Genomic DNA, 21,720 nt, shown 5'->3' on the forward strand with positions numbered 1-21,720 from the left:
AAATGTTAGTTGTTGAATTAAAAACGCCACAGAAAGAACATACATTTTAATCTATGTTAATACACACTATACAAATACAGTATTCTCTCTCTCTTTATATATATATATATATATATATATATATATATATATATATATATATATATATATAATGTATTTATATATTTCCATTAAATGCAGCAACATAAGCATACATGACAATCATAAAAGTCATCAAAATTCAAGTCTTAAGTTAAACTGAAAATAAAAACAACATATTTACTGACAAAAAACTAATTATACAAAACATTATGATTATACTATATTATATTATACTAACAGTAGTACTGGTGCTAATGGTGTATGAATTTGACCCGTCATGACATTTCCTATTATGTAGATTTAACTTTAATAAAATTGAGATGATCAGATCAAGTTAGGCTAGGTTGTATGATGGAGCAGAGAAACTGATATCAGGAACCAAGATAAACACAGACAGTGTAGTTCACTCAAAGTCCTATCTTTATTTTGAGGGGTTCATTTATAGGTAAAGAGAAAATAAAACTGGCACAAACAGGGAAATAGAAAATAACAGCTAAGGGAAACTGATATCTACTGGAAACTTACACATTTGTTTTTATTTGCTGAGAGTACAATTTTTTAATAAAAAAATCTTATGCTAATCTTATACATCTCTGTAAAACATATACATGGACACATTGTGTACTTTTGTATTTATTTTAGCATTTGTACTTTTATAAACAATCTCAAAAAGTTTCCTCATTAACACAAACCCATTTGAGAAACTCTGTCCTAAACACAGATCACACACAGGTGAAGGACTGTAAGAGAATTAACAGTAATGTTTATAACTGTTATGTCACACACAAGGATATCTTCAAGTCTCTGTTGCTTGTGTCTCTTCCTCTGTTACTTCAACAGCAGAAGTTTCAGCCAACGATGAAAAGCTGTTAAAACAAACAACCTGTTCTTATATCTGTTCACAAGTATTTATTAACATTATAATGCATCATTTTTCTGCTCTGCTTTTTTATTTCACTTAATGTCACACAGTCATATGAAGGTGTATGGTTATTATTATTTTTTTATAATACCTTTATTTAACCAGGGAATAAAATCACATTGAGATAAATATCTCATTTACAAGTGAGCCCTGACCAAGGTAGCAGCACACAATAGACAACATAAAAAAAGATTTAGTACATACAATATTCCCAACAATAAATAAGATTAAGAACAAGTGCAGACAGTGTGGAATGTTCGGTTAAGATACAGCTTAAACTCATTCATAGAGATAAATACATTCAGTTTCAATGACCTTGATGCACTATAAGTAAAAGCAGTTTTTCCAAACTATGTCTTCATTAAAGGAACATTTAAAAGAAAATATTTACTTGAACGCAGATTATACCCTTGACTACTGACAGTTAGTAGCCTATTCATGTAGCTGGCCAACTATGGCCTTATACACAAATATAAGCCAATGCTTGTATCTTCTCAAGTGAAGCGAAGGCCAACCTACAATTTCATACAATGCACAGTGATGAGTATAATGATTGGTACGAGTTATAAATCTTAAAGCAGAATGATCAACAGAGTCCAATGATTGTAAAAGAGCCTTAGCGGTACTTCTATAAAAAACATCTCCATAATCTAAGACTGGTAAGAAGGTAGCTTCCACCAACTTTCTCTTTGCCGACTGAGAAAAACAAGCACTATTTCGAAAGTAAAACCCCAGTTGTAACCTTAACTTAGACAACAAATGTAACTTAAATGATAAATCCTCTTCCAACACAAAACCTAGATATTTATAAGAGGAAACTAGCTCTATAGAATTACCTTGTAGAGTATAAAGAGATGATACACACTTATTTTTCCTTGAGAAGACCATGTATTTTGTTTTCTTATCATTCAGGACTAACTTTAAAGAGACAAGGTTATGCTGAACTATTGCAAATGCTTCCTGCAACTTTAAGATGCAACTATTAATGGAGGGTGCAGAGCAATAAATTATGGTGTCATCGGCATACAAATGAATGTTTGCATCTGATAAATTATCGCCAAGATCGTTTATATATAATGTAAATAGCAGGGGACCCAAAATGGACCCCTGTGGCACACCAGATTCAATAATAAGCTTGTCAGAGAGAAACCCCTTAATTTGCACCCTTTGACACCTATTCTTAAAGTTGTTCCTAATCCAGCCTAATGCAGTTTCAGAAAGGCCGATACTATGTAAACGCAATAAAAGAATACCATGATTGACAGTGTCAAAAGCTTTAGCTAAATCAATAAACACCGTGGCAGTGGCAGTTACCGTGCTATGATTCTAGTGATGCACAGATGCATCGGCCGCCGATATTTATCGGCCGATTTTTGATGAATTTGAAACCATCGGCATATCGGCAATAGCACGAGAAAGGCCGATACCGATTGTTTATTAATTAACTGCATAAAGTCAATGAATTGCATGTCTGTTGTTCAATTAAAATGATTTAATGTTTGGGTGTGCACTAGGGCTGTTCCGAATACAATTCTTTGAGCTTCAAAGCTCTAGTAGAAATCAAATCAAATATTCAAAGCTTCGGAAGGAGGGGCTGAACATATTTTTCTCTTTAATAAAGGCAGGAATCTGTGTGCGTATGTAGCGGCGTGCCTGTCACGCGTGCTGCGAGAACAGCATTAGTGAAACAAAACACAAGCAATACTTTTAATAAGGTAACGTTAGCCTAACATTTTTCTAACAAACAAACACTCCCGTATCAGAAATTAGAAGCATAGTAATTACTGATAACGTAAAGGGTAACTTAGGCCATTTAAATAAAACAACGTAAATAAATGAACGAATGAATGAAGTTCAACAAACTGTAATAAAACGGTAGCATACTTTCAAAATCAAGTTTATTTACTAACACTTACACCATCCAATACGTTTTTCATCAGTAGAACAATAAAGAAGATATTTTGCAGAAACCCCAGTGCTCCGTCATGCAAGTCAACCGATCCGCCACTTTAAACATGTATATCTAATACAAAAGTAATCCCCCATAACTCCGTGTGACATATTGATGTCTTGTGAAGGAAATCAATCAGTTTTTGCAAGAAACTGAACGTTATTTACAACACTATTAGCGTGAATGCCAAAGCAGGAAGCGCGCTTTCCGTTCGAGCCGAGGCGATCTCTTCTACTGGTGGAGTTTGATGGCTGTTTGCTATGGATGTTGGTCTCTCTGCGCCACCTATAGAGCGGGAGCGTGAAGCGCACTTCCTGCTTGGCAAAAGCTCTGCATTAACGCTGTGAAATATTTATATATATTCGAATCTCAAAACTGAAAATTGAATGTCAACCAACGGAACGAATATTCAAACATTCTGGTCCAGCCCTAGTGTGCACTATACTTAAGCACCGACAGAAAACCTTTGTTGAGCTGGCTCAAATGTCTTGGACAATAAAAGAAACAGACTGCACTTTAGTGGGGCAAGAAGTCCAACTTTTTTGAAGTAGCAATATTTATACTCTGTTTAAAGCAATAGCACTGGCATTATTTATGTTTATTAAAGAAATCAAATATATATGTAAAAAAAATTAGTTAATGTTGTTAATAAAAGAAATGCTGAATAGCAAAAACCACCTTTGAAGGTTGTCATGTTGTCTTATTATATTTGTTTTAGCTTAATTTGTGCCTCTTATTATGTTGGTCAGTTGAATGTTAATTAGATCCAAGAAATAAACTAGCTAATAGACAAACTGTATAATATTGTAGGCTAAAAGTGTTTAATATCGGTATCGGCATCGGTATCGGCCATAAGTTGTCTGCTTAAATCGGTATCGGCCCAAAAAAATCCTATCGGTGCATCCCTAAACCCGGACTGATACCTGAAAAGAATACTATTTCTAGATAAAAATTCCTTCAGCTGTTCACTGACAATAGATTCTAAAATTTTGACTATCACCGATAGCTTGGAAATCGGTCAATAATTATTTAAGGTGGTTGGATCTCCACCTTTCAACAGGGGAACAACTAAGGCAGATTTCCAGACATCAGGAATGAAATTCTGATCCAATGATAAATTAAAAATATAGGCTAATGGGCCAGCAAAATTTGATCAGGAAAATAATTATATAAAGTGGAGGGTGAAAGTGATTTGATGGTCTTCCAAAATTTAACAGGGTTTTTAAGATTTTGTGAAGTTTCATTTAAATAATATTCCGATATTTTGATCAACGTATAAGAGCTGTACATTTATTTCTCAAAGTTCTAAACGCTACCCAATCTCTTTCTGTATCTGATTTCCTCGCTATGGCCCAAGCCAAATTCCTTTCATGAAGGAGTTCAGATAATTCATGTGAGAACCATGGATTGTCACGTCCTTTTACTCTGAATGTCCTACCAAGTGCATGCCTGTTTACAATCTTCAGAAATAAAGTGTGAAAATACTGCCATGGTGATAAGGCTAGGAACTTTAATCTCATTACAGCGTAATAATCAAGGACTTTGCTGCTGCAATGATATACGCAGTGCCCAAAAATAATCCCCTGCTATTGAAAGTTACCAAGGGGACAATATTCAGGTGCTGCGTAATATCATTGCGACTGCTGCAGCCATGTTACGGCAGCAAAGTCCTTGATTATTACGCCAGAATGAGAGTATAGTGCTAGCCATATCTGCCTAGAAAATCACAACTTTTCATTTTCTGTCTGTCTTAGTACACGATGTAACTACAGAAGAGTTAAGTTTTAAATAGAAAAAATATTGAAACTCTTTGGTCATTTTTGGAGCACGATGCTAATGGCCTCTGCATACACTGTAATTTATAACTTTTTTATGTACATACACAGATAATTGTCAAAGAGCGCTTTAGCATAATAACACTATATGCTAACTGCACTCATTAGCGTTTGTACTCTGCATAATTACATTAAAGTAAATCTGGGCCAGATAAAATACAGCTTAAAGCAGAAAATCCTACAGAGACTACACTGTTAAAGTATATTTACTTCATATTATCCTATCAAAAGATATTAACTTGACATCAATCGATGACAGTAAAATGATAAATTATAACTGATAAATACAAACCTTTGCTCATCGTACTTTGTTCAGTTTGTAATTTGGATCATTTGCCATATCAGAGATCAGCTTCATTCCTAAAGCTCCCAGATGATTTCCAGTCAGATACAATTCTCTCAGGTGTGATGGGTTTGATCTCAGAGCTAAAGTCAGAGCAACACAACCTTCATCTGTGATATTACAATCACACAACCTGTAGGGAACAATAAAAACACATGTCACTCTCTCATTTAAAAGAGTGTTTCATTTATTTATCCATTCATCTGTGCACTTTTTTGTTCTTTATTGTAAGGCATAACATTTCTTAACTAATAAAATTTTTTCTTGTGCTCCTGAATATGTTAGTGGTATAGCATTGCATTAGCAGCGTGAAATGTCATGAGTTCAAAATCGGGGAACACACATGCTGATACCTTGTAATGCACTGTAAGACACTTTGGATAAAAGCGTCTGCCAAATGCATAAATGAAAATTATTGCTAATAAAGTGTCAAAATTCCCCTGCTTATGTTATTAGTAAACATGCTGCACAACATTTTGTACATGTTAGGTGCACTGTAAGTTATAATATTAATATACGTCATCTGTGCACAAGACAGGGCCTTAAAAACATCAGCCAATTGCTCATGCGGTCATCGCAATCATCATTGGCCCTCTGGCTTGTCAATCACTGCCATTAAGATCCTTGTGAGAGACATGCGCGCTCCAGTAACTTTACACAGGTGACGCATGCGCATAGCGCATGAAACTCTGTCTTAAGTTTCGGTTTGTTTTCATTGTCGATCCTGCTTTCCTCCTCGAATTTGCACCATGGAAGAGAAAAAACCCGAAGTAGGACGCAAAGAAATACTTTTTTAAAGCCGCTGGGAATAGGAGAAAATTGTCAGAAGAACGTAACTTAATGTAACCAGTCGTTAATGGAGAAACATTTAAACGCTGGAGAGCAATGAAGGAACAGAGAGGTGTCAAGACAGACACGCAGTTCGCAAAAATTCTTCTCAACAGGTAACAGTGATTATTCTTTCTTTGTGGAATAATTATTGTTGTACTGTTATTCAGGTATATTGACATTGTATTGTACTGTAGTTGTAAGGCAGTGACCAGTCTGCTACATGCTAGTTGAAATGGGAGTAAGTTAGCGTCGACTGATCTAACGTTTTAACGTCTTATGTGTTTATTATCATATCATTTCACATAATGAATCCACTGACGCGACACAGCATATGCCGGTGGTAAACAAACACTCGTTAAAATATTTGTGCACACAGAATTTTTCACACAGAAATGAGCTGTGAATGAGGGAGGCTGTTCTTACGCATGCGCTCAGTAACCGTTTTTGGATTCTCAGTAGGCGAAAAACATCCTCTTTTGCACCTTTAACCCTGCTGTGACACTTAAAAAACCCTGTTCAAATAAATGTTTTTCTTCTTGAATAATTATTGCAGATCAAATATTCGACAAGTCGCGCACATCCTTAATTTTCATCATCATATTTTATAGACTATTATTAAATATTAGTTGTTGCAGCCCTACAATGAAGTTATTCTTCATATGTTGTTAAGCACAACATTAGCAGTGGCACAGTCTTTATAGGTTATTAAAAATTAGCATCATCTTGTAGTTCAGTGGTTAAGTCACTCTGATAATGGATAATGTCTATCTGAGAATGATTATTAGAGATGATTTTACCACAATAGCTCCAGTTTACATTGAGGATACTTCAGTACATCAGAGAGCAGCTTCACTGCTAAATCTCCGAGATTATTCAAAGACAGACTCAGATCTCTCAGGTGTGATGGGTTTGATCTCAGAGCTGAAGACAGAGCAGCACAACCTTCGTCCGTGATATTACAACCACTCAACCTGCAGAAAACAATGATAGAAACACTGTTAGTGTGGGGATGTTTAAGCAGTGTGTCATGAATTTCCATTAAATCCTGATTTAATCACATTATGTTTTATTATCTAATGCCACAACTACCATGTTTGATATAAAAACAATATTTAGGGATGCACCGAAATGAAAATTCTTGGCCGAAACCGAAAAAAGGAAACCAAGGCCGAAAAACCGAAAACACCTAAATAAATTATTATGCAATTTATTAGTACAATTGCATTTATGGCTATCACTGTGTACTAACTTTACTAGGGGTGTGTGACGGATAAAAAAACTCACAGTTCGGAACACATTACAGTTTTTGAGGCACAGATCAGATTATTTTTCGGATCAGCTAAAAGCAGGTGGGAAAAATCTAATAAACAATAAAGAAATTGCAAACATTTATAAAAGAGAACAAAGTTGTACAATAATAAGGTCTGAAATTAGCATTAGGTACAGAAATCAAATAAAATTAATCATAACACAATAAATTAAATATATTATTATTTTTAGAGCTATTTGTCTCTTTGTCATGGGTTGTTTGATCAACATTAATGACACAGACTTAAGTAGGTTAATCTGACTGTAATCTATACATACACTTAAGACATAAACAAATGTTTTTATTAGAAAAAGAATACTGTGGAGAGAATTTTGTTTATATGTGCCCTGTCAATAACAGCAAGATTTTATGTTTGCGCGTTTCTGTCGTATGTGCACTACCGAGGGCACTTAAACACGTGCACGTACAGAGACCGAGGGTGAATCCCAAACAGCGCAACAGTCGCTCCACATAAAAACGTTACGTTGTTTTTCATTGCTTTATTCGCCAAATGTATGTTAATGGATTACAGTATGAGACACATTAGCGCAACTCTCTCTAAAGTTTACACATCAACACATGCTTAATCTTTGCAGACGCGTGCAAACAGCTCGACCATGAGTGAAACCTGCTTGAGCACGAAGGGGAGGGGTGGGAGACGACTGATCACCGTGAGTGAAACCCAAGCGCTAGCGCACAGATGGGAGGGGAGCGGTTGACATTCATTTTCGGCTGGATTTTTTATTTCGGCCCGAAACCGATAATGCCATTTTCGGACGAAATTTTCGGTGACCGAAATTTCGGTGCACCCCTAAACAATATAATAAAAAAAACATAAAAAAGTTTTGTGGCAGTTGTAAGAACTTCAAGATTATGAATAAAAATTTGAACAAAAGATGTGTTAAAAATGTGTATATAAAACCGCCACTAAAACCAAGACGACAACACATGAATAAGTTGCTGGCTGAGGGTTGCCGGAGTCATACAGATACAAACTGTCTCAAGTGTTTTTGCAAACTGTTGTTGGGCTTTTAAGCGGGTTAAAATTGTTGGGTCAACACTGTTTTTTAGATGCGAGATCAAAACAATACTTTATGGCCTTCCTAAGGCAGAGGAAATCAAAAACCTGTTGTTAGAATTTATGTTCAATACAATTCCGGCACAGTACAGTCAGAAGTTGAATATGCTCTTGGCATTTTCACAAGGACTGCTTTAACTCATCAATTAAAGCTCCAGTTCTGTCTGTGATTTTGAAGCTTTGATTGTGTTTATAGAGGGCAATATAACATGTATTCATGTTTCACGTGTAAAAAAACGCGGTATTTTTCACACAATTTACATATTTGTATAGTGCTGTTTTCACTGTCCTCAAAACAGGCTGATGTCTTCCTTGTAAGGTGAAGTCCCTCCTTCAGAAATACGTATCGAGTTCTGATTGTGTAGTTTGTTTAGTGTGCTGTGATTCGATAGCAGCTTAGCTTAGCAGAGCCGTTTGAGCCAAAGCTGGTGACTGACGTATTCCTGTGGGCGGGGTTTAGTCAACAAACTGTTTTACTGACGTCATTAAAGCAGGAAATAGAGGGCTGTAGTCCAAACTGGCCATTTGTTGTAGGCTTTTAAAGAGGAATTCTATTGAAGAAAATATATCGCCTGGCAGTGAACTTTGAGCTTTATCATTTTACAGGTATTATTTATGCTATTATCGCAACATTACACACTAACTAGGGTGTAAAAAATGGTCACAGATTTTACTGACAGAGAAGACGGCGATGACTTGACGAAAGGTTAGCATTAGTGTTTCCCACACACACACACCTGTTCTCTCCCTCTCTATAATGCGATATGCCTGCGCACATGTTTTGTAGTAACTTTGTGCAGTTACTGTGTATTCTCTCATATTTCTGAATTTGCACCCAATTGTCTGCGCTATATGCGACAATAAAACTCGCATTTAAATAAAAAGGGGCTCATAACAAGACATTGATGAGAAGAGCAACACCAGTAAGACTTCAATGTAAATGTATGGTGATTTATATACCAGCTGTAAACATACACGTACGTTTCGTAATTTCCTGTTATTTTGCGTGTTTCTTTCAAATATAAAAGCGCTTAAGCATTTACTTGTATTCTAGGCGAAAAAACAAGTCAGTGCCAAGTCAGTTCCTGAATAACACGACACAAACTTTAAAAAGTCAAATTCACTTCTCAGAGGCACAGAACTGTTCCTGAAACTGACGTTCTCCCCAAACTGAAATTAAACAGTGTTTCGAGTTTTTCTCGTCTGTGTCATGTTGATATCAAGAAGCAACGTGCACATGACGAGGAGAGAGGTGACCTGCTGCGCAATCGAGTTACCCCTCCCATTTCTGAATGTTTAACTGAGATTTTTAATCCCGTCCGAATTGACCATCAATATTACAGACGTCCTGTGGTAAAATTACATTACGCCATCTACAACCGTAAAACTAATCCCATCCGAATAGGGCTATAGTCTGCTCATTTTATGTCTGACAACAGAACTGATAATATGTAAATAATAGCAATCAGTTGTGTTAAAATACAATATAACGTGACAGATCAAAGAGTAGAAGTGAAACATATTTCAGGTGCCAACACTCAAACCGGATCAAACGCAAACACGTGATGACGTCACATATATGCTAATTAGAATGTGACGTCATCACCGCCACAAGTCTCTCAAAATCCTGTGGGAAACACTGGTGTATGTTTTGATCATCGCTCGGAATCAGATTTCTATCAGAAGTCTTTCACAAAAATGCAATTATCTCAGCTTTTTGCTCAAATTTTTTTTTTTTGAAGAAACCTTCTCCATATTTGAGAGGTGATAAAAAGAGAACTAATGAAGGTAGGATGAATGTTTTTTTTTTGGTTGAAAGCAGAGGGCAAAACATACATTGAGTTTTAACCGTTTTAAACTGAGTGAATGCTTTAGTGTTTTATAAGTTGGCTAAGAGCGCCAACTAGTGGTTAACTCTTTCACCGCCAGCGTTTTTTTTAAAAGTTGCCAGCCAGCGCCAGCGTTTTTCATGATTTTCACCAAAGTTTAATGCCTTCCAGAAAATGTTCTTCTTTAAATATATAAACATACAATATACCAAATGAAAGAACAGACCCTCTGCTTTCAAACAAAAAAAAACCGTTTCATCCTACCTTCAGTGGTTCTTTTGCAATCAGCTTTTGAATATGGGTAGGTTTCTGCAAAAACACCATATTTTGAGCAAAAAGCAGAGATAATTCCATTTTTGTGACGGACTTTTCATAGAGATCCGATTCAGAGCGATCTTTAAAACAGACACGGACATGCAGCAGCTTGCCATAGGGCAATACTTCCGTTTTAAAAAGTTGCGGAAGGGCGCCACCTGGTGGATAATAGCGGTATTGCGGAAAGTCGGAAAATCTCGTCATTGGCGGGGAAGCGTTTTCTCTTAATTGACGAGATATCTCGTCAATGGGGGGGAAAGAGTTAATAGCGGAAATATAGATTGCTGTAAAAACTCCTCACTGGCAGGGAAGTGTTTTTTTCTTAATTGACGATGTCAATGGCAGGGAAAGAGTTAAACACAGGTGCTTTATTTAATAAATAATTGCATTTAAATTCTGTGAAATAATACATTTAATTGTTATTTGGTGTAATAATTTTTTATGCCCTTTTTAGGCCGTGCACGCTTGCTTGAGTTGTTTTGGTAACAGTTGTCTGCGCCTCTGAACTCTCTCGATCGGGTTCAAACTGGTAAGGCAATATTGATACCACAGTGAGGGCCCAACATTTCCAACACGCACTGAACACAGTTGACCTCTAACAGTAGATTAAGCAATCTGACCAATCTGGACATTTGGGGAGGCGGGTTTTAAAGAGATGGGTTCTAAATCCGAGTGTTTTAATTGACGAGACAAAATCGGTGCAGCACATAGGCAACTTGTAAGAATAATAAGGCATTAATTTAAGTTTTAATCACATATATGTACTCTGGAAGACCAAAATATTACAAAAATGTGCTTATTTTCACCACAGCAGGTGCTCTTTAACCAAGTAAAGGCATTTAACTGGATGTTTGTTAAATGTCTCTCTGATTGACAGTTATATAAAGTCTTTGAGAACCACATCATGTGTGCCTACAGAAAAATGACCTTACTTCAGTATCTGCAGTTTACACTGAGGATTCTCCAGTACAGCAGACAACAGCTTCACTCCTAAATCTCCAAATGTATTATTAGTCAGATTCAGTTCTCTCAGGTGTGATGGGTTTGATGTCAAAGCTGAAGACAGAGCAACACAACCTTCATCTGTAATATTACAACCCCTCAACCTGTAGAGAACAATGACACACACTTTAGTCCCTCAGATCACAACACACATCAGATCAAAATGGATTTGCACTCATATTAGGCCTGGTTGCCTTGAACTGTGCCCGAGCACGACTGTACCACTCCCCCACTGGCTTGCACTCCTCATCGATCTGTGCCCGAGCACGCTTTCATCATTAAAGGTCTCGTTCTTCCTGTGTTTTTCAAGCTTTGATTGTGTTTACAAGGGCACAATATATCGCGTTCATGTTTTACGTGTAAAAAAAAATACGGTACTTTTACACAAATTACTTATCTCTATAGCTCTGTTTTCACTGTCCTCATAACAGGCTTATGTCTCCCTTGTTCTATGAAGTCCCTCCTTCAGAAATACGTAATGAGTTCTGATTGTGTAGTTTGTTTAGTGTGTTGTGATTCGACCAGCAGCTTAGTTTAGCTGATCCGTTTGATCTTAGTTGGCAACTGACGTATTTCTGTGGGCAGAGATTAGTCAAAAACTCTTATGTTGACGTCATTCAATAGGAAAGTAGAAGGCTGTAGTCCAAACCGGCCATTCGCTGTAGGCGTTAAAAGGGGACTTCTGTTTAAGAAAAAATATCACCTGGTAGTAAACTTTATCGTCTTGCAGATATTATTTTTGCTCTAACAGCAACATTACACACTAACTAAAGTTTGAAAAATGGGATCAAGAAAAACAAGACCTGTAATATGCAATTGTTTTGAAAAAAAAAACAGGAAGTAAATCTTTTGTTCAACACTAAAATCAATCGTAATGTTAAAGGGACATTCCACTTTTTTTTTAAATATGCTCATTTTCCAGCTCACCTAGAGTTAAACATTTGATTTCTTACCATTTTGGAATCCATTCAGCTGATCTCTGGGTCTGGCGCTACCACTTTTAGCATAGCTACGCCTAAAGGGCTCATTATAGTTGTGCGTATGTCCTACGGCGTAGCCGCGACGGCATAGGTTCCGCGTCGGTTTTCATTTATACTTTTGCGCCCTCGTTCGCATCGACGTGCAAACACACGCGCAGACCGCTGGTAGGCAGTATCCGAAAATAGTCCCCTGCTATTGAAAGTAACCAAGGCAACTATTTTCGGGCAGTGCGTAATATCACTAGGGATGCTCCGATCAGGGTTTTTGCAGGCCGATACCGATCACCGATTTGTTGTCTTCGTGATCGGCCGATACCAATGCCGATACCGATTTTTCAAGCTGATATGCAAGCTTTTTGATGACTGTTACTGTTAACATTTTTTCTAGATAAAGTAATAACACAGATGTTGCCTTTGTTGTATTACTTGCAGTAATTAGGTTTATTATTGTTTTAATAGAGAATCAAAAAATTAGCACAACAAATATTTCTTCTGCAAAGAGAAATTTAATATGCCTTTAAAAAGTCTTATGTCTGTTAAAAGCGATAAAAATAAAACATTTCACAGTCTAAACTGTATGAATTAAACATACACGCATTCGTATGAAGAATACCAGTTCTTTAGTGAAGAGCAGAAAGTGATTTTATTGAGAGATGAATAGACCATTTACGCAAAAACCGGAAATACGTAAACAACGCGTAAACGCAATTCCGGTATAAGCTTTGTTGTTGGTGGAGAAATGGCAGCTAGAGTGTTTCCGACTTTCCTAACTTGTCTACCGAAGTTCACCAGCGCCGATGTGGTGAAGAGTGTGGGTATACATTCGTCCACTAAAGGAAACAAACTGGATAAGGGATATAAATTCTTCCGCGCGGAGTTTATCCACAATTATCAAGGTAAGCTTTAGCTACAAAACCGGCTATAACTCCGTTTACGTTAATTGTAAATCTAGGGGTTGTGAATTTGTAATATAAGATTTAACACATCGCAGTGAATATGTCGTGTGTAAGTTATGTTTAAGTGAGATGACATGAGGTTAACATAACAACCAGTAATTTGGTGTAGCTGCTGTACTAGGTAAATGTTACTAGCAGTCTGCTGCAAAGTTGTGTATTTCTATATGAGATAACATGCAATGTTTCCTTGCTACATGCGGTTTAAGTAACAAATATACTACAGGGACAGGTAGTAGTGAGAGGTAGATGCTTCAGGTCAATGAGAGAGAGTGAGGAGTCTCACAAACTGGAGGTTTTAATATAGACAGAATGCCGGTTGGCAAAAGTTTCCTGTTCTTGCGTGTTCACTCTTCTTGCTGCGGCACTTTTTTTCACTTACTGTTACTATTATAAACTATTATAAAGGTAGGGCTGTTTCTGGTTGGAAGACGAACAGCCTTGAACACTACAGAAACGGCGACTCGTTGACTCTGCTATTTTTCGTATCTGCCGCTACGATAACAGGAAGTTGCCATACACTTTGTTGACGTATTTCCAGTCGAAAAATGCGGAAGTGCGTAAAAGGTCTATTAGGATACTGTAGCTTTAAGACGTGAGAGAGATCACTCTGTTCACGTGCACTGATGACTGAGGCTTCTGTGTGTCCATGCGCCGGATGTACGCGGACGAGAGCAGCTGTGAGGAAAATGAAAGTTTAAACGCTCAAACTTTAAAACGCATGCAAATAATAAACTTTTGGCATGAGGATGCAATTATCCGCGATAGATGTGTGTTGTATACGCTGTTTAATGGGGATGTGAAGACGCGTCGCGCTGTTGATCAGATCGCGTCCTCATAGAAAATACGCTTATCTCTGCAAACGCAAAGAGAGAAATGCAAATCTGCATGTCACACATGAGCGATGGGTTATAAAAATGCTCGCATTGCGTAAAAATGGTCTCTAACTGCAGCCGCATTCAGGAGCCCTATGTTGACAAAGGTAAACAGAAAGATCGGTTTAGGAGATCGGCAAATTTAGCGAGGACCGATCGAGTCATTTAATGACGTTATCGGCCGATACCGATCGGCGGCCGATCGATCGGAGCATCCCTAAATATCACTATGCCTCCTGCAGCCATGTTACATCAGCAAAGTCCTTGATTATTACACCAGAATGAGAGTTTAGTTCCTAACCATATCTGCCTAGAAAATCACAGCTTTTTATTTTCTGTCGGTCTTAGTACACAATGTTACCACAGAGTCAAGTTTTAAATAAGAAAAATATTGAAACTCTTTGGTTATTTTTAAGCGCGATGCTAATGGTCTAATCAGATTCAATGGATTGTGCTAAACTATGCTAACAGTGGTAGCGCCAGACCAAGAGATCGGCTAAATGGATTCCAAAACGTAAAAATCAAATGTTTAACTCTAGGGGAGCTGGAAAATTAGCATATTATCAAAAAAAGTGGAATGTCTCTTTAAGTTTGTGGCTTCTATTTTGAGTCGTTGGGATGCAATGACACTCTCATGCCTATAATAATGCTTAGTCGATCAATTGCTGATGCTGCTCAGACGTTCACATGACTGTTCTGCGTGTGCATCAGAAAGTTTTTATGAGAGTTGCGCAACTGACGTCTCACCTTTTGAGTGCGATCACAGTAGTCAAAGCAGGCTTTGGGGGTCAAACACACCTGGTTTGAATAGTGCATGTATACGGTTATTTATGTATGAAGGAGCAATGCTCACGAGGCTACTGGCTCTGACTCACTCTGGATGCTCTTGGTGTCAAAGTGTTTTGATTTTTATGTGGCGTTCACCCTGCTGGATTGTTGATCGGACTTTATTTCTCTCTGCTGGTTCTCTCTCTGGATTATGGTCCTGTCTGTCAGTTACAATCTTGCAGTCTGGTCTCTGGAGTATAATACAGTCTTGAGCTCTTTGTGATTATGTGGTACGCACCCAGTTTGTGATCCCTGTCTGATCTTTAGGAGTCTAGCCTGTAAGATACTTGACAATATCACTCTAAGAAACACATCATGTGTAAATGATCTTACCAGAGTTTCTCCAGTTTACAGCCAGGATGCTCCAGTAGATCAGAGAGATGCTCCATTCCTAAATCTCCAAGATTATTCTCAATCAGATTCAGCCCTCTCAGGTGTGATGGGTTTGATCTCAGAGCTGAAGTCAGAGCAGCACAACCATCATCTGTGATATTACAAGAATTCAATCTGTAGGGAACAAAGACACGCAGATCAGATCAAGGTCATTTTTAAAGATCATTACATATATAATACTCGAGTCACGCACCATCAGACAAAGTCTGGTCTATTTTGTCACGTTACAGGACATGATTAGAGAAAGATTCATATAGAAGTTTATATAATTCAAAACATTATTTTCATAAAGTTCTGCCTGTGTTAAGTGTGTTTAATGTAAACAGATATAGATGTTAAAAGTGAAGTGAGAGTTTCTTGTCTGTCATCATTATTAGATCTGCAGTATCATCTTATTGAGGATCAAATTATGTGAAAATCAATCACACTTAAACTAGATTTCACTACGTAATATTTGACTATGATCCTTTGAATTATGTAAGGAATAACTGAATATAAAATTGAATAATGCACACCCAAGTAATGTGTAGTAATGTGTGGCACGATGCAAAACAGAGTGTGCAATATTTTCAAATAATTCAAAGGACCGGAGTCAATTATTCCTTACATAATGTCATGGCATCTTACATTAGTTTCTCCATTTTACATTCAGGGTTCTTCAGTACATCAGAGATCAGCTTCACTCCTGAATCTCCAAGATTATTCTGAGACAGATTCAGATAAGTCACATGTGATGGGTTTGATGTCAGAGCTGAAGACAAAGCAACACAACTTTCAGCTGTGATATTACAAGAACCCAACCTGTAGAAAAAAACTAATCACATTAGTTTGTAACAACACCATTAATAATGTGTTAAGAGTAAAGTGATTCTTCATACTTACAGAACTGATCTGTATTCACAAATCACAGGCAGAAGCTTCTGAAGAAATTTCTGTGCTTCAGAATTTTTTTTTTTAACAACATGATTAATGTTAAACTCCTTCTGCTCGCGTTCTGAAGTCAGCCACATAAAAATCAAAGCTGACCACTGAGATGAAGAGATTTTGGCTTTACCTAATATTCTTAACTTCAGATATTGTTGGATTTCCTTCACTAGTAAAACATCACCCAGTTCACTCAGACACTGAAGCAGATTGATGGATTTCTTGGGTGAAGGATTCTCCCTGATCTTCTGTTTGATGTAACTGATTGTTATTACATTGTTATGACAGCTGCGTCCTGTCTGTATCCTCAGACCTAGTAGGAGATTCTGATTCGACTCCAGCGACAAACCCAGAAGAAAACAAAGAAAAAGATCCAGATGTCCATTTTCACTCTGTAGAGCCTTATCTGTAGCTCTCCGATACAGATCATGTACTGAAAGCTGTTGTGGTTGAATCGGTTGAATTTGATCAAACACATTTAGGTTGTTGTTCATAAAGGAGAGATGCACATGTAGAGCTGCTAGATGTTCCTGAATGCTCAGATGAACAAAGCTGTAAACTTTCCTCTGACACAAAACAAACTCCACCCTGAAGATCTGAGTACACAATCTTGAGTACACTGATGCTTCTGATTCATAAATTCCACACTCTCTCAGGTCTTTATTACAAAAGATCACATTGCCTTTCACAAGCTGCTCATAAGCCAGTTTACACAGTTTATAGATCATGTCTTTATCCTTCATGCTCTTCTTAAAGTTGTCCCGATATTTAATGTTCGTCTGAATGAACAGGAAGTGTGTGTACATTTGAGTGAGAGTCATGGGGATCTCTTGACTCTTTGCTTCCCTCAATATTCTCTCTAGAACAGTCACTGAAATCCAGGAGAACACTGGGATGTGACACATGATGTAGAGACTCCTGGATGACTTCAGGTGTGAGATGATTTGATCAGACAGAGTCTCATCACTGATTCTCTTCCTGAAGTATTCCTCCTTCTGTGGATCACTGAAGCCTTGTACCTCTGTGACTCGATCAACACACTCAGAGGGGATGAGATCAGCTGCTGCTGGTCTGGAGGTGATCCAGATGCGAGCAGAGGGACACAGATTCCCCTTGATGAGGTTTGTCAGCATCACGTCCACTGAGGTTGATTTACGTACATCACACAAACTCACACTGCTCTGAAAATCCAGAGACAGACGACACTCATCTAAACCATCAAAGATGAACAACACTTTATATTTATCACTGAAGATTTCCATTTCTTTTGTCTCTGGGAAGAAAAGATGAAGAAGATCTAAAAGACTGAGTGTTTTGTCCTCCATCAAATTGATCTCTCTGAAAGGAAGTGGAAATATGAGGTGGACGTCCTGATTCTCTTTCTCTTCAGCCCAGTCCAGAATGAACTTCTGTACAGAGACTGTTTTTCCAATGCCAGCGACTCCCTTTGTCAGCACACTTCTGATGTGTTTGTGTTGTTCAGGTAAAGGTTTAAAGATGTCATTACATTTGATTGGTGTCTCCTCTGCTTCTCCACTTTTAATCTCTGTGATGTTGAGCTCTGTGTAGATCTCGTTCAGTAGTGTTAAGTTTCTCTGCCTTGGTGTTCCTGGATACAAACACTGAAACTTCTCTCTCAGATTTGATTTAAATGTGTTCAGGACTTTATTAACTTTACGGCTGTGAAATGATAACAGAAGTTAGAGAAGTACATGTAGAAAGCAAATAAGATTTTTAAGTCTATAGTTTACCTGAATTCAGGATACAAATATTGGGGTCGATTCACAGACTGCTCAAACTTCATCTTTTTACAGATGGGTTCGGTTACGACTGACCTGGAGGAGAATCAAATACATTTCTGAGATCTGAGGGTAATGTGAACAACACTGTGTTAAAATGTAAAGATAAAATTCCTACAAATAATTCCCATTATTTTAACAAAACACACCCCAATATAAAATGTCTAATTATAATCACTTTTGGTCAGGCCATCTCCTCATTTCTATTGGTGGATCCATTGACCGCTCACTCTTCATAGACGACTCTGATCACTTCTGATGCTATAACACACAACAAACATGTGGATTTAAATAACATTTATTTATCTATTTCAAATGGCGTGCGATCTTTTCATTCACACTTTAAACTCTTTCACAAATGTGTCTCTTAGTCTGACTCAAATACATTTCATAGATCAAAAATCACCTCACGGAAACGTTAAGCTTGTACACTGTTTAAATATTACTACGTAGTCTACGTGTATATAGGTGATATAGTTAAATACAGATAATGGCCAAAAAATCGGCTAGATTAGTTACTGATAAGAGTTATCTGCCAAGACTTTATATAAAGTAAACATTTTACCGGATTACCTTAAACAGTTTCCACCACTTCTTCTACCCCAGCCATCAAAGATAAACATAACCGCTGTCCATCACGTATCCAGATTAATATCTAAACGTTTTTTCCTCTTATTGATATTAAAACAGAATTAAACGATAAAATAAATCAACTATCAGCGATGGGTTATTTTAAGTACTGCTTCTTGAACCCTCACAACATTTATGAATCATATGTTTATTGTTTTGCATCTTCTTTTTCTTCTTTGGATTTTATTAGCGGGTCGCATATCAACGTTTTGGTGAATACCGCCACCACCTGTGCTGTAGTGTGAAGTGACTTCAGTCAAGGCGTATGTTAAAAGATGTCTATGTTTATTTTTAAGAACACTATACTTACAGTACGGATTTTTTTTAAAGGATCATATGGAAGGTATTTTTGGTCTTTTTTTAAATTAATTAATTAATTAATTAATTAAATAAATGCTAAAATTAAATCGCAAAATATGTCCCAAATTTGAAAATTAAATGCTAAAATAAAAATTTAAACATTAAATAAAATTATTTCATTTTCAACGTGATGAAGCATCATTCCGACCAAATTGAAAAATAAAATTAAATTAATGATTTGACATTTAATTTTCCATATAATCTTGAGGCACTGTCCTACTAATGCAACTGTAATGCAACCCTTTGACCAGTATTAATAATGGTCAAGTGAACTCGGGTCAGTTTTATTATGCAAGTTCATTGTTTTATTACAAAAGCATAAATCTTCATCAATATATGTATATATTAATGAATATATTAATTAAAAACAGTAACATAAGAATACATGTCAATCATAACAGTCATCAGAATTCAAGTCTTATTTTATTAAATTAATTCTGAATAAATAAATAAATAAAGCAACAAAAACCAAAGCACTTACAGTTGTTTAATAAAATATTGCCCCCTTGGTAAATATGAGCAAAATCTGCATTGTTTCTCCTTTTATCTTTTATTCTAAAAATTAAAAAAAATTATTAAAAAAGTACAATGTTTCATTCATTAAACTTACTTGAAAGTGGGAGGATCACATTATTATATTTAATATGTATTTTCAAATAGGCTACATATATTTTTTTTGCCCACAATTATTGCCCCCCCATTAAATTTTTTAATCATTAAAAAGCCTTGCAAATGTTGACATTCAAGCGATTTTTTGTGCACACAGTTAAAAGTGTATGCACAGAGAGGCACTTTTAAAGAGCACCTATTATGGCCTTTTTACAAGATGTATTATAACTGTGGGTTCACACCAGATGCGAGTTCAACGATTTGCGCAAGTAGATCACATACAAAGTCAATGCAAAGACGCAATTAGACGCGTCCTCAAGTGGGGAGATGAGAATGACGTGATACGGGCGGCGCGTTTGCTGCGGAAAAAACGCGTTATTCGCCTCAAACGCGTATTCGCCCAAGTGGAAAATATTTAACTCGGGCGAAAAATTCCCATTACACGAAGTTAAATCCCACAAGTAATCTAGAGCAAGAAACGCAATGCCCCGCGTTTCGTGTGTACGTAGCATAAGTCTTATGCAGGGTTCACACCAGACGCAATTAGGCGTTCCACGCGAATTGAGCGTTGCCGCATGAAATGTGCGAGTTGAAAAATCGGAACTTATGCGAATTTCCGCGCCACGTTAACCAATCTGGACCTTGCTGTGGTAGTGACATGATTACAGAAAGCGAGCGGAGTCTCAGAAGCCCCTCCTATGACGTGAATTTCTGCGTGAATGTCTTGAATGACTAGAATTTCACACTTGGGAATGAAGCGAGGAAACTCAATGTCCAAGCATCCAAATAGCCTGTTTTTGCTGCCTCTACCGCGGCTGGCGTGAATGCACCATCAGGTGTGCCCAGAATGTGTCTGTGAAGTTTCAGCTCAAAATACCCCACAGATCATTTATTATAAAATGGACACAATGTCCATATTTGGATGGGAGCAAAAACACATTGTTTTAATGTCTGTACCTTTCATTTAAATGAGCTACAGCTATTCACTTAAAAACAGACAGTGAGTGCTTTTAGTTCAAATAAATCTGATTAATACAGTCTAAGACAATAGTATCTAGTGAACAGAGTGCAACCTGCTGAGGGTGAAAACTATGGAAATGCAGGACTGTAAGTGGGTGGGGCTTTATCAATGTGACATTGATAAATGAGAATCAAAACAGCATAATGAGACTGCTTTGGTTTAATAAGGAATAAAAAACAAGGAGCGTGAGGATTTCTTTCATTATAGGGCTCTGGCCACACACTGCTCAAAGTGGATTTTGCATAATAGCTGATATTAAAACGTGACGTGAAAACAATGCAGATCACTGACTCGTCTGAGGGAATCGACACTACCAGTGTCATTGCTAAACACAATCCTTGTTTATCCTTCGTGCTTGGGCCGTCTCGAGCAAATCTGTTGTCATCTGTGCTTTGTTTGTAAACTTCAGAAAAGTAATATTATTCTGTAATGCACGTTACTTGAAATGCTTTACCCCCAACACTGGTTGTAAGTTCCCTAACTCACTTTTAGTGGAGATAAAACATCCACAGGTTGAGAATCAAGAACACCATAGTGTTGTCCTTGCAGTTTGTGGACGCCTCGGGTGTTTGTACAAAAACTGTCATGTGAGACAGGGGTAGTGATAAACGCGATGTGCAAACATCTATTTGTGGTGTTGAATATAAATTTTTTGGCGGAATGACAAATAATGAATGAATGTATGGGAAACACTGCATTCCAACGATGCTCGTTCCTACTTTTTTTATGATGTCACAGCAGTAGACAGCCCAAATATAACAACACGCCTATAATCCCTCCAACTCAGAAGTGCTACTAAACTCGATGGAAAAGCTAACCAAGTTTTATCGTATGTTAATCAAACAACAGAAG

The 21,720-nt window shown here is 37.1% G+C and overlaps 1 protein-coding gene across 2 annotated transcripts; it reads right to left on the reverse strand.

Moving 5' to 3' along the window:
* Nucleotides 1-483: 483 nt before the first annotated feature.
* LOC141282496 (protein NLRC3-like) lies at nt 484-19,039 on the reverse strand. Of its 2 annotated transcripts, XM_073815535.1 has the most exons (10): nt 18,822-19,039; nt 18,427-18,509; nt 18,201-18,284; nt 16,408-18,129; nt 16,153-16,326; nt 15,466-15,639; nt 11,427-11,600; nt 6,761-6,934; nt 5,082-5,265; nt 484-947 (listed from the first exon to the last, which is right to left on the reverse strand). In XM_073815535.1, the coding sequence occupies exons 2-9, from the start codon at nt 18,483-18,485 to the stop codon at nt 5,088-5,090; spliced, it is 2,739 nt and encodes a 912-aa protein (XP_073671636.1). In that variant the 5' UTR covers nt 18,486-18,509; nt 18,822-19,039; the 3' UTR covers nt 484-947; nt 5,082-5,087. The 2 variants fall into 2 exon arrangements, with proteins under 2 accessions (XP_073671636.1, XP_073671637.1); XM_073815536.1 differs by lacking the exon at nt 11,427-11,600.
* Nucleotides 19,040-21,720: the final 2,681 nt, after the last annotated feature.

This window comes from Paramisgurnus dabryanus, chromosome 8, assembly GCF_030506205.2.
Source record: "Paramisgurnus dabryanus chromosome 8, PD_genome_1.1, whole genome shotgun sequence".
NCBI lineage: Eukaryota > Metazoa > Chordata > Actinopteri > Cypriniformes > Cobitidae > Paramisgurnus > Paramisgurnus dabryanus.

What these genes read in the sequence shown, in the direction of transcription:
- LOC141282496 (XM_073815535.1), bottom strand. Translation starts at nt 18,485, where the DNA reads ATGAAGAGTGAGCGGTCAATGGATCCACCAATAGAAATGAGGAGATGG. An exon ending in TGTGAATACAGATCAGTTCT is followed by an intron (nt 16,327 to 16,407) that starts GTAAGTATGAAG and finishes TTTTTTCTACAG; the next exon opens with GTTGGGTTCTTGTAATATCA. An exon ending in TGTAAACTGGAGAAACTCTG is followed by an intron (nt 11,601 to 15,465) that starts GTAAGATCATTT and finishes TGTTCTCTACAG; the next exon opens with GTTGAGGGGTTGTAATATTA.